The sequence below is a fragment of the Lissotriton vulgaris genome, chromosome 3_1, assembly GCF_964263255.1.
Source record: "Lissotriton vulgaris chromosome 3_1, aLisVul1.2, whole genome shotgun sequence".
NCBI lineage: Eukaryota > Metazoa > Chordata > Amphibia > Caudata > Salamandridae > Lissotriton > Lissotriton vulgaris.
The window spans coordinates 84,634,366-84,647,775 of NC_141689.1; the positions used below are offsets into that span (position 1 = coordinate 84,634,366).

Below are 13,410 nucleotides of genomic sequence, written 5' to 3' on the forward strand. Positions count from 1 at the left end.
CACCATTATCCTTTGAGGTTTTATCTTCGACCATCAATATGGCTGCTAGTGTTGTTATTAATAACATTGGATAGATTATTTGGGGCTATTCGTTCTGCTTGGTTATTTACAGCAGTACCCCCTGACTTATCCTTAGATCCCGTAGTCGTATGTTGCGCAGGTTTGGACATAACCCCATTCGAAGCAGATGCGAGTGTTGTAGAATAGGTTGTCTTAGTTAAATGGGAGGTTTTTGTTATATGTTGTTCAATGAAACCTACCCTAGTTTCAATGCTATTGATTTTCTCACAAATTGGCCCTAATAGTGTTGATAACAGGGTCTCCATTCTTCCCCAAAAACCCTCTTCACCAACCACAATTCTCCCCCACTTGACTGACCCTCACACTTATCCCCTTTTCGACCTAACGGATTTGGCACTGTTTTGCGATGTATTCGGCTACCTTTCCCTTTATATTTATGTGCAGGCTGCTCTTTAATAATGTGATTTTGTTTACTTTTGGCTTTTTGCCCTCTTGTTCTTGCAGGTGGACTTTCAATATTTACCCTGTCCGAGTCTACGGGATCAGTGGTTAATTGGGCACCATTACCCTCAAACTCTGTTGAGTCATTAATAAAAGAGGAGGTTCTATACTTGTGTCCGGCTGTTGCAAAGTCCTCCTGTGCCCTGGGCACCCCCAACTTTTTGTTGACTGGAACTGGTGGTAACTGACTCTAACCGACCCTGGGCTCGGTTTAACCAGGCCCAGGGCCAAGCTAAAAGGAAGACATTAGAACACAGTTAAGACACCCAACATACACTAGGGTACACTATAGTATGGTGGGGTACCCCTGTAGTTGGCATGACCTACCACCTAAGCCCCTAGTATGTAATAGGGCAGGGGATTGAAACTACCTAGAAGTCTCCAGTATCCTGGGGCATGGCAGTTTAGAGGCCAGCAGATTCTCCGCACCAGCATGTGTGCAGTGCTGAAGCCTGAGGTCAGTTTAAAAGCTGCACTGGTGGCCAGGACAGCTTTTTAAACCTTAAATTGTGCCCAAACTCGACTTTGGGGGTAGGGGCCCGTAAAAATTAAAAACCTACCATGTTTTGTATATTAGGGACCCCCAGGGTCACCCCTAGGTATCCCGGGGTTGGGGGGTCAGTTATCTATAAGGAGCGCCCATATAAAATGAGTTTTAAAAAGCCTGGGTAAAGTGAAATTTTACATTTCACTCCCCACTTTGTCTCAAAGAGGTGCTCAAATTAGTCTTTGATGCTGGAAGAATTGGGTGAGGGTGATCTGCAATATTTCTGTAGATTCAGAACCCCTGAAGTCTCCCCTAGTCGCACAGGGGGTGGGCGTCCGGTAGAAATTAGGGAAATACTTATAAAATATGGTTTTATAAGCCCTGGTGCTACAAAAGTGGCGCAAGTCATTTTCCCCATTCATGGTAGGAAGTGATTGATTAATAAATATTGATAGGAGAGGACTAGCTGGACCATTCAAAGACTTCCCAGAATGGTCGTAGTAAATCCAACGATATTATATTGTTGAATTTCTCCTAAAGTGTACATACAATAAGTTATGAGACTTTCTTGTTTGTAAGTCCAAATTCAGCCTTTCAGTGGTCTGCCCTGATTGGTCAGTCTTAAGTGGATTCGCCAGGCCGCTGGGACGGCAGTGATCTTTCTATAGGAATGCCAGGCCAGGAGGTGGAGTCGTAAACTACGTTCTTCAAAGGCAGAAGGGAGGCCTGGGTTTTAGTCCACTAAGACAGTTGTGACCCAGAGTGAGTGCTAGGCTTAAGAAAGGTATGTGCCTCACCTTTGACAAAAAAAAAGAAAGGTATGCGCAGATGTTAGGGGGTGTGTTTACCTCCTTGCTGGAAAATCAGCCGTTATGGATTTGGAAGAATGATGCACTCTGGGACAAACTAATGCCACACTCCACAGGATGTGGTCATAACCATGAGGAGTTGCCCTGCTCTCATTGGTCAGTAGTGACCCGGTGCTTGACCCAGAGAATTTTGAATAAGTATCTGAGAGGGGCAGAGCCCTCCAGATCGGTTGCTTGAAACTTACTGAAGCAAGAAGTGCCCTGCTGCGAAGTTTGCTGTGCACAGATTTCTAAGGCCTGACCTCTGAAGACTGCACCAAGTAAAACTGCAGCCCTGTGGATTACCTTGCTGCCAAAGGACTAAGAGTGGACTCCCTGCAAGCTACAGGTTAACAGAGCTCACCTGGACAGCCCCACAAAGAATTCCAAGCCTGGAGAACAGTGGATTTGTAAGGGTTTTGTTCAAGTGGATTGCGGCATTGAAGTTTCACACTTTCTAGGACCCTCTTGGAGATTCAACAAAGTGGGTGTTAATGAAAGTCTACTTGCCAAGGAGGAAATTTCAGGAGGCAAAGTTTGTTGAGTAGAGAGCATCTCATGATTATTATCTGCCCCTGGAAGCCCGGCGTACGAGGCCATTAGCATAGTCAACAGAATTAGCCAGAACTGTAGATGTATTTACAAATTGTAAGGGTGGGGCCATGCCTATGAGGAGCGAGAGGCGTCTCTCGGTATTCTCTATCGCTGTGACAACTACCCCAATAGTCTTTTGCAGCATTTTGTCTATGGCGGTCAGGCTTGGAAGAGGGGTGGTTATAGGTTTTTTCTGCCTAGTATTAGGACGAGGCTGTTCAGTGATATTCTTACCCATATTTCTAAAAACAACACAAAAAAAGTAATAAAGATAAATAAATTGCAACAATAGCTAAGTAAAGGCACCGGTAGAAACACAGCCAATAAAATACTAAACACAGAGAAGCAAATACCCACGCCAGAAGGCACTTTGGTGCACTTTTCAAAACCGAGCTAATAACCATGAGGTCTTATCTCCATGATGTTTAGATGTAGATGTCCAGCCAAGGGGGGTGGCCCAGCCCAGCCTCAGCCAGCCCCGGACGGCCACAGACCGCCCCGCCATTGTCCCGGGCTTAACCCGGCGCAACCCGCGCACAATCCCGCGACGCGGGGGGCTAACCTCCAATTTAAAGCGCCTCCGGGCGCGGGAATGGCGTTGGCGGCTTCCGCCGCAAAGGAGCCTGAGATTAGTAGTCCCCCACCTCCACTCGGCGGCCGCGAGGAGTAGAACTGCGGCGGCGGGAGGGGGGACCAGGAAGACCAGCGTCAAGACAGGAGAGCAGGTAAGTGTGTGGCAAGTCCTCTTCGTTCTCCAAAAAGCTGAGAGGTACCCGAAAAACTGGAATAGTGGTCGTTCAGCTTATTTATCGGGAACCACACCATAATACCAGCGAGCTCCAGACCCTATACCTTATTTTGGTATAGTATTTGCAGTGCCAGCTTCCTAAACACTTTTTATGCAAACTTAGCTTAAAGCTCAATGTGTTCTCTTGGAGCGATCACCCTAGCAGTAAAAGTTTTGAGTTAATGAACAATACATACCGTTTTGTACATCTTCTACACTTGGATGCATATTATGCCATAGCAGTAGATATGCCTGTGCCCCAGTTCTGCACTTGTTGAGTACTCTGTATCAGCGGTATCGGGGAAAAAGCGTAGGCAAATGTCTTCGACCAGCTTATCCATAGGGCATTCCCCTGTGATCGCTCCTCTGGTTGCCTGGATGCGAAGTGTCAGAATTTAGCAAATAGACCTATTGTCGGTGTTCCCCACCTCCTGAATAGCCTTTGCGTTTCTTGTGCATTGAGTTCCCACTGGTGGGATGCTGAGGTCTGTCTGCTGAGCCAGTCTGCTTCCACATTGTCCTTCCCTGGTAGGTGTATGGCTACCAGGTCTATTTTGAGTGGGATGGCCCATCTCCATATTTCCTGCGCTAGGTTGGACAGTGCGACGGATTGTGTTTCTCCCCGTTTGTTGATGTAGAACATCGTCGTTGTGTTGTCTGTTTGTATCAACACTCTTTGGTTGTACAGTTGCTTCTGGAATGCCTTCAGGGCGAGGAACACGATCTTCAGTGATGTTTCTGACCGCATCTGCTGGAGTCCACAGACCACTCAGTTTGAGTTCGTTCATGTGTGCTCCCCATCCCTTCTGGGATGCGTCTGTGGTGATGGTCACCGTTGGGGTTGGTGGTGTTAAGGGCTTCCCCCTCGTTATGTTCTCCCTGTTCCACCACGTAATCTCCTCCTGCACTTTGTGCGTTACAACCACTAGATCTTTCCAACTTCCTGTAGCCTGTGACCATTGCTGTTGCAGCCATTCCTGGAATGGTCTCATGTGGAGCTGTAAATGGGAACCAGGTGAATGCAGGACGCCATCATCCCCATGATCTTTCTCACCGTCCTCACTGTCAGAGCTCGCCCCTTCTGGTAACGGCGTGTCTCCTTCAGCAGGGCCAGTGTTCTCTTGTCGCTGGGGAACACCTTGCTCTGAATGGTGTTGATCTGTGCCCCTAGGAAGGTCTTCACTTGCTCTGGTTCCATTGAGGATTTTCCCCAGTGTATGGAGAATCCCAGGTCTGTCAGTGTCTCTGTGACCCGCTGTGCTTGTTCCTTGCATGTCCTGTGTGAACCTGCTTTTATTAGCCAGTCGTAGAGGTAAGGGTATACATGAATCGCTTCCCTGCGCAGGTACGCTGCCACGGCTGCGAGACATTTGGTGAACACCCTTAGTGCTGACTTTAGTCCGAAGGCTAGGGCTGTGAACTGGTAGTGTTCTTTGTTGATGGTAAATCTTAGTAGATGTTTGTACTGCCTGTTCATGGAAATGTGCAGGTAGGCATCCTTGAGGTCCATGGTGGATAGCCCTTATCTGAGGAATGACCTCTTGTAGGGATGTCATTTTGAACTTTTGTGTCTTTATGTATTTGTTTAGGAACCTTAGATCCAGGATGGGTCTTAGCGTTTCGTCCACTTTTGGCACTAGGAAATAGTTTGAGTATACTCCCTTTTTCCTTTCTCTGAATGTAACTGGTTCGATGGCCTCCTTTCGGAGGAGTTCTTGTGATTACTCTAGGAGTAGCGCTAGTTCTTTTCCTGAATGCGCCTTCCTTTTCGGTTTTCTGTTTGGTGGTTTCTTTTCCAGTTCTATGCTGTATCCGAACTGTATGATGTTGAGTATCCATTGGTCTGTAGTTATCTTCTTCCACTCCTGGAAGAAGTGTCTTAGCCTGCCTCCTACTGGCGTTACATGTTCGTCGATGTTTGGTACGTGTAACTCCCTCTTGTTGTGCTCCACCCTCGGAGGGGTTGTGTGAGTGGGCATGCTTGGCGTGACGGAGTCACTTTGAGGTGGGTTGTTGGCCCCCTCTTCTTGTCTGCCCTCGTTCATTCGCCCTCCCGCGAAGGGACTGGCCCCGAGGCTGGTACTGCCAGGTTTGCTTTTGCTGCCCCTGCTGGGATTGGTTGTCGCCCTGGTGCGCCTGCTGGAATGTCTGGTGTGACGTTCCCGGCTGGTTTCCTCCTTTTCTGTTTGGTCTCCGTGTCGGGGCACCCCTTCTCATCCCTCTTAATTGTAAGGCCCCCATGGACCTTGCAGTTTCATTTTCTTTCTTGAGCTGGGTGAGTTTCTCATCCACTGGTGCCCCGAACAGTGTCTCTCCATTGAAGGGAGTGCTTAGAATATTGTTCTGCACTTCCGGCTTGAAGCCTAAGATCCTAAGCCAGGCCAGCCTTCTTTCTGTGATTCCTATCATCATAAGTCTGCTGGATGTGTTAGCTACACCCAAGGCCGTTTTCAGGCAAGCACTTGCTATATTTTTCCCCTCTTCCACCAGGTGTGATGCCCTTTGCTGGAATTCCTCTAGGAGGTGCTTGAGCAGTTGCCCAATCTCGTCCCAATGTTGATACTGGTGTCTGTTCAGTAGGGCGTTGGAGTTCGCCATGCGCCAGTGTACTGCTGCATTTCTCTCTTTCTTTCTCCCAGTTGGGTCCATTCTCCTACTTTCTTTGTCTGGTGGTGAGCCTGATGTTGTTGGGACGTTTGCCCTCTTTCTGGCTGTTGCCGCAATAATGGAGTCCGCCATGACGGATCCCTGGATGTATGGAGGATCCTGAGAGGAGCGTTTGTATTTATTCTCCGTCCTAGGTGTGACAGACCTGCAGGTTGCCGGATCTTTGAGCGCCTCCTTCCCTTGGTCCAGGACACTCGAGGCATGGGGAGGAACAGACTCTTTGTTTGAGTGGGGAGCAGGGTCTCTAAAAGGAAACATGCCTTAGGTTTTTCCTCCTCCAATTTGACTCCATAGGCCGCTGCTGCGTTCTTGATGACCATGTTCTAGGCCCCAATGGCATCTGGTGGCGAAGGCCTCGAAGGATAAGTCTCCACGGGCTCTTTCGGATTTTCGGAGTCGATGTCATGCCATTCCTGGTCTTGTATCATCGAGGATGCCGAGCCGAAAGTCGTACGCTGGTCATCGTCACCTTCTTCCTCATAGTATAGGCCCTCTTCCTCTAGGTGTTCCTGGGGCTCTGGAGTTTTCGGCGGCCCTTCGGCGTCAAACTCCTCCTCCTCTTCTATTTTGACGAATGTCGTCGTCGACGGATTTGACGGAATCGTGAACCTTTTCATTTTCTCGTCGAACTCTTTCTTCCTTTGCAGGATGTTCTCCATTTCGGCCTCGAGCCTTCTCTTTTTCCTCTCCATCTCGGCGGCATACTCGGCGTCGAGCGTTTCGGCCGATCTCTTCGACTTAGTCGTCAAAGTCTAAGCGACCTTCGGGTCCTTCTCCTTCGAAGTCAAGCGGTCCTTTTCGGGGACGAGCTTAGACGACCATGGCTTTTTGCCGGTCTTCGCCACCTGGGAGTCCTTTTCGAAGGATCCGCTGGGGTGTCTGTCCTTGGGTGCAGCTGCGGCCGTCGATGTTTTCGGCGCCAGTGCTCTCTTCGAGATTTTAGACTGTTTTTCGAGAGTCCTGATCGGGCTTTCGAGAGTCTGTCAAGGGTTTTGAGGTCGACGTCTCTCCTACCTCTTTAGAAGTCTTCTTATCGGTCTCTACGACCGTGTAGTCATCTGGTCCCTCGGCGATGTTGTCCTCTTCGTCCCTGGAGAGGCCCAGGTCCTGAAGAGACAGAGGTTGGCCCTTGCCTTGCATGGTGTAGTTGGCTCTCCTCTGTCTCTCTCTAACCCTGAGTGTCTTCGGGGTGAAGGCGGAGCAAGTGTTGCAATCCTTGCTCTCGTGGTCGACCGGTAAGCAGAGGTTGCAGACCGGGTGCTGGTCCTTCTGCGCGTTTTTACGGTGGCAGTTACGGCAGAATTTAAAGGGGGTTTTGCCCATTCATGCGCGCAGGGGGCCACCAGTGTGCGCATTCTCCGTTGGACGTCGAAGATCTTGAAGTTCTCCTCCTCCTTCGTCGTCCCGGCTTGGCGACCTTGTTCCTTGGGATCTTCTCCAATCTTTTCTGTGAAAATTTGGCCTTTATCTTCTTCTTTCCTCCAAAAACTCTGGAGCCTCTCGGCGACGATCAGGACTCAACGGCGGAAAAAAGAATCTGAAGATGGCGCCCAAAGATGAAAGCTTCTGCCGGGAGTGTGACGACGTCACAGGAAGTACACCAAAAGGTGGGTCATCAACGTCCATCTGGGCTACGAAAAAAAAAAAAAAAGAAAAGTAGACGATTCCGGACCTAACCACTAGACTCACTTTTCTTCCGTAGGCTAACATTGACTGGTTTCACTTGGAAAGTGTGGAGTTTTGAAACTTTAAAATATTTATCTAAAATCATCTGAATAACGAATTCCGATTTACTCACCTGTTATCAGGAGAGAAGCCAGTGCTGTACCTTTCAGCCCATCACTGAACGGAAAAAGTCAATATAATCGTACTTACCAGTAACTTGAATTTCCTCCCATAGGATAACATTGCTTGGTTTTCACTGAAAGGTTTTTAAGAGTCAACTTTGAAAATACTATTATATTCTTTAAAATTCACTACTGTAGCCAAAATGCTATTCCATCTTCCTTCCCACCATGTCCATTCTCTTTCTTTACCTTTCTGGAGGTGGGCCAATGGAGGAATGAGCATTGCTCCTCCTTCTTGCTGTGGTAACAATGATGGAGTCAGGCACCCTGTTCCTCTGAATGTATTTAGGGACCTTGGTGTAGGGCTTGTATTTCTTTTCTACCCTTGGTGTTACTTCTTTTGTTGAGGCAGGCTCTTTGAAAGCCTCCTTGCGCCATGATCTAGAATGCTTGGCAGCACAGGGAGATAGTATGTACCTTTTGTGGAGGATGCCAATGTTTCTAGGAGGAAACATGAGTCTCCTTTCTCCCCCATAGGGGGAACACAAAGTACCAGCTGCTCTCTTGATGAGGCTGTTGTTAAAGGCCATGTTTGGTGGCAAAACCTTCAAGGGTTAGCTATAGATCTCCTCTTCAGGGCTCTCTGTGTCAAGGTCATTCCACTTCCTCAAAGGTTCTTGTCTCTTCCGCTTCTTCTGGAGCATCGAGTTCTTCCACAACTACTTTTTTGTGAGTCACCGGAGCTTTGAGGATATCTTCTTCCTCGGCCTGATGAGGTAGTTGGTTTCGAAGGAATTCTGAATTCCTTTAGCGCCTCAAACTCTTTATGCTGAAGGAGTGCCTCCATTTCCACCTCCATGCGTCTTCTTTCTTCCTCAACTTTAAGGGCCCTTTCAGCGCCTGGAGCCAGGGAGATCCGCTTCTTTGGTGTGGTGGGTTCAACCGCCGAAGGTATGGTTTTCTCTTTTGAGGCCTCGCGTCCAGCACCTGTCTTCGTCAATTTCCCCCTGTCGGTATCCCTGGCATGGGATCCATGGGGTTCTTTCGGCCGGGGCTAACCCTCGGTCGTCCTTTTTTTTTTACGCCTGGGCTGCCTTCTGCGCCTTCTTTTGAGGTCCTTGGTATCTGAGGGTGAGGGGTCTTAGTTACCTAGTCCGCTTTCTTCTCGAAGTCTTTGGAGACCTTTTTCACAGTACGATTCTTCTCGGCATCCCCTTTGAGGATTTCAATGTCCGGCGCTTCTTGTGTCAATTCTGCAGATTGTAGTGACAATTGGGGCAAAATTTGAAAGGGGTATTTTCCATGGCCCCTACCATGCCTCATTTCGGTCCATCTGCATGCTACTCTGACAGAGAAAGATGGCCGGAGACCTTTTCCTTCACCGGTGCCTTGGTAATTGATGTAGAATAGTTCTTTAGCAAAATGTACCAAAAATGTTTATGGATTTCATTAAAAAATTTCAGAGTCTCGTTCCTTGCTTCCAGACTCAACGGCGGAAAAAAGAAACTGAAGATGGCTACCACGCACAGGAACTTCCGGGGCGCCGTATGATGTCACACAAGGGATGAACCTAGCACCAAATGGTTAGTTGATGACACCCATGAAAAAAACAAAACAAAAACACAGACCATTCCAGACCCAATCACTAGATGGCGGAATAATGCACAGCATGTGAATCTAGAAAAGGATTCATGCTGCAAAACTTATGTTCAGTGAAACAAAGTCTTGTGCTAACACACACATCACACACCTATCAAGACTGCCCAGCCTTTAATAATAATACAAAGTTCATATTCGAAATGCATCTAAAACGTCCAACTGTTTCTCATTCACTCACCTGTTGGTTTTCCATTGCTGTCGAGTGCAGGATTCATTCTACAATAAAAAGAAGGGAACAGAAATATTAGTGCAACTTAAAACATAGATCCCTCTCTTCCCACTCTGTAAACAAAAGCGTAATTTCTGGCACTTTTAGGTTGATGTACTACAGATTACGAGGGTGACTTTGGAGTGTATTAATTATCTCCCAACCATAACCCACATTAGAAAGTCTAACCGGATATTTTCCAGAGTCAAACTTTATGATGCCTGTATTCCCATAAGCCTCAGTTTCTGTCGGCTATTCTGACTTAACACTATAAATCTGCTAACATCTGAAGCCCATTTGCAGTGTTTGGTTTACTCAGTATTTATATAGCAAGAGGTTCAAACGTAGCCTATCTTTGTGCTGAGAACCCAATTATTTATTTGAAGTGATGTGCATTTTTTATTTCTATAAAGTGTTCTCCCTCTCATTGTCTATTTCAAAGCACTAAGAATGGTGGGGTAAGTGATTTAGAAAAAAAAGCTTATTTTACACATATATAGGTGACGTGTCAACTTCTGGACATTCTCAACGACAACTTACGTCTACATGCTAAAATGTCCTGAGATCCTAAGCTACGCTTGAAGTGCCCTCTCGAGTCCATTATATGAACTCAAAATGTAATTCTCTATTTCATCGTGTAGAGAGAATTCACAGGTGTAAAATCAAGTCACAAAACAAGGGCCAAAGGCAAGTAACTTGCAGGATAAATCTGAGATGCAAGCAAACAAGGCGGTTGATATATAAACTTTTTTTAATTGTAACAATCTACGTGTTGCAGTTAGAGTCAAGATGTCCTACTCCCCTTTCCCCCTCGATACGGAAATGTTTTCATTTATCCTTTATATGATTATTTATCGCAGCACAGCTACTATTTCTGAGCTTGTTGTTAACTCTACCTCAGTAGTCACTTCAGCTCATTCACTATAATGGATAAGGGAATTTCTTCTCCTACAAGCTCATTCTGGGATGAGAGCCTGATCATCTAAATTCATGAGAATCTAATATCCTCAGATGACGGGCTCATAAGTGCTAGCAAAGACTTTACAGCTCTGACCTGAGGGGTGTTAATTAGAGTTGGGGTTGTTAAAGCAGTTGCCAACCTCTTTTAAAGAGTCTGATGCTTAAACCCTCAGAGGCTAAGCTCAAAGGGCAGATTGTATTCTAGGTATCTGATCAGTGCATGACCAGCCCTATGCCAAGTGAGAGCAAAATACGAGTTGTGGCTTGCACAATCAATCTTGGGGATCCAGCCCTTAAGGATGTCTTTGCATAGGTGTATAACATTTGTGCAGTAGATTATGAATAAGAAACCAAGAAAATGGTTTTCCTACCGTAAACTTAAATGTAACGATCTACTGCCTTTCTCTGGAAGAAACATGCCCAAAATGAGTTACTGCATCACCTCTCATTGAGGAAGCAGCCCTCAACCCTTCTTTAGAATCAGTCATGAGTCAAGAATGCAGACATCCTACTCAAGGAGGTGTAAAACCATCACTGTCACTCTCCTGCATTATGGGAATATGGAGAATATCTGCTGCCTTGAAACGAATAGTTTCTTACCTGTTGGTTTAGTTTTGCAGCTGCTGCTTGAAGATCTTTCTGGATTCACTATGCTGTGCATTATTCCGCGGTCTAGTGGTTTGGTCCGGAATCGTAGTCTTTTCTTTTTTTTTCGTAGCCCAGGTGGGCGTCGACGTCCCACCTTTTGGTGTCCTTCCTGTGACGTCGGCATGTAGGGTGGGTCCTTGGGGGAGTGCTTGTACTTTTTCTCAGTCCTGGGTGTGACGGGTTTACAAGTTGCAGGATCTTTGAAGGCCTCTCTCCCTTGTCCTTTGATGCTTTCGAGCATTGGCAGGTACTGGCTTCTGGTTTGTATTGGGAGCAGTGTTTCCATGAGGAAATCCGCCTTCGGCTGTTCCTCCTTGAGTTTTACTCTGAGCGCTGATGCTGCGTTCTTGATGACTTCATTGTAAAGTCCAATGTCGTCAGGCGGCGAGGGCCTCGCAGTGTATGTGTCCACCCTCTCTTCTGGACTCTCGGATTCGAGGTCCTGCCACTCTGTGTCCTATGAGTCCGAGTATGTCGAGTCCAGAAATGTCCTCTAGTCGTCATCTTCCACATCCTAGTAGTAGGGGGTATCTTCTTTGCGACATTCCAGAACTTCCTGGCTTTCCTTCGACCTCGAACTCTTCTTCATCCTTGACGAACTCAACCATCAGTGACTTCGGCTTTGACGGGATTGTATACGCTTTCATCCTTTCGTCAAATTCTTTCTTTCGTTGCAGGATGTTCTCCATCTCTGCCTCGAGTCTTCTCTTCTTTCTTTCCATCTCGGCAGCCTGTTCGGCGTCGAGTGGTTGTGCCGGTCTCTTTGTCTGGCAAGATGGCTTTGAGACGGGTTTCGGCATTGAGACTGGTTTCGGCGTCGAGACTGGTCTAGTGTCCTTTGTCGACGTCGAGCGTTCCTTTTCGTGGACGCTTTTCGACGACCTTTGCTGGTAGCCATCCTTCCGCACCTGGGAGTCGTTCTGTGAGGATCCGCTGGCCCTGGATGTTGCTGCGGACGCCGAGGTTTTCGGCGTCAGCGCTTGCGGGGTCTTGCCCTCGTTTTTTTGAGAGTCTTGGGCAGACTGTCGAGAGTCTTTCGGGCCTTTTTGGGGCGTCTAGTCTCCTACCTTTTCTGGAGTCTTCTTATTATCGGTCTCTACGACCGTGTAGCCGTCATCTTCTTCGGCGACGTAATCCTCCTCGTCGGTCGATAGTCCCAGGTCTCGAAGGGACGGTGGCAGGCCCTTGCCCTGCATGGCGTATTTAGCTCTCCTTTGCCTCTCTCGAGCAGGCGTTGCAGTCCCTACTTTCGTGGTCAACCGGCAGGCAGAGGTTGCAAACTGGGTGTTGGTCTTTCTGCGCGTACTTGTGGGGGCAGTTCCTGCAGAATTCGAATGGTGTTTTGTCCATCTCTTGCGTTCAGGAGGCCCCCTGATTGCGCATTCTCTTCTGGATATCGAATTTCCTCGAAGATCCTCTTCCATTGTCGTCCCTTTTGATGATGTAGTCTCACCCAGTCTTCTGCCCCCCCCCCCCCCCCCCCCCCCGGCTTTTGGCTTCTCTTTTCTCCAAATCTCTGGAGCCCTCTCGGGAACGATCCAGACCCAGCGGCGGAAAAAAGAATCTGAAGATGGCGCCAAAGGGTGGGAGCTTCCGCAGGAAGCATGCCGAATTAACAGGAAGGACAATAAAAGGTGGGACGTCGACGCCCACCTGGGCTAAGAAAAAAAGGAAAAGACTACGATTCCGGACCCAACCACTAGACCGCGGAATAATGCAAAGCATAGTGAATCCAGAAAGATTCACGCTGCAAAACGAATATGCTACTTACCAGTATGCATCTGTTCTTGGCATGTAGGGCTGCTGACATTCATATCTGTGCATAGATCGCCGCCTAGTGTTGGGTCCGGATGATTGCACATTGTTGTCCTGGAAGAGTCTTCGAAGTATCACAAGATAGGTGGCTCCTCCCCTGGACTACAGTGCGCATGGGCATCCTCTCCATCCTCAGATTGTTTTTCGCCATTGTGTCAGAGATGGAGTGTAATACAGTGAGTGATGTCCATGCTAGATAGTAATTCTGAATGCTACAGCTGCAACAGGCGCCGGGGAGGAGGGTGGGCGATATGAATGTCAGCAGCCCTACATGCCAAGAACAGATGCATACTGGTAAGTAGCATATTCGGTTCGAGGCATGTGGGCTGCTGAAGTCATATCTGTGCATAGATTACATAGCAGTCCCCCCTGTTAGCGGCGGCTGCCCGTGCCAGCTGCAGCAGTCTGAAAAAGAGTTTTGAGAACAG

General features: G+C 47.8%; 1 protein-coding gene across 2 annotated transcripts in view; it reads right to left on the bottom strand.

The window, feature by feature from the left end:
* Positions 1-13,410, bottom strand: part of LOC147725999 (uncharacterized) — a 200,940-nt gene that overhangs the window by 25,039 nt on the left and 162,491 nt on the right. For both annotated transcript variants that reach the window (XM_086960114.1, XM_086960115.1), the window contains exon 6: positions 9,530-9,567. In XM_086960114.1, the coding sequence (XP_086816240.1) occupies positions 9,530-9,567 (38 nt within the window). The remainder of the gene's footprint in view (positions 1-9,529; positions 9,568-13,410) is intronic.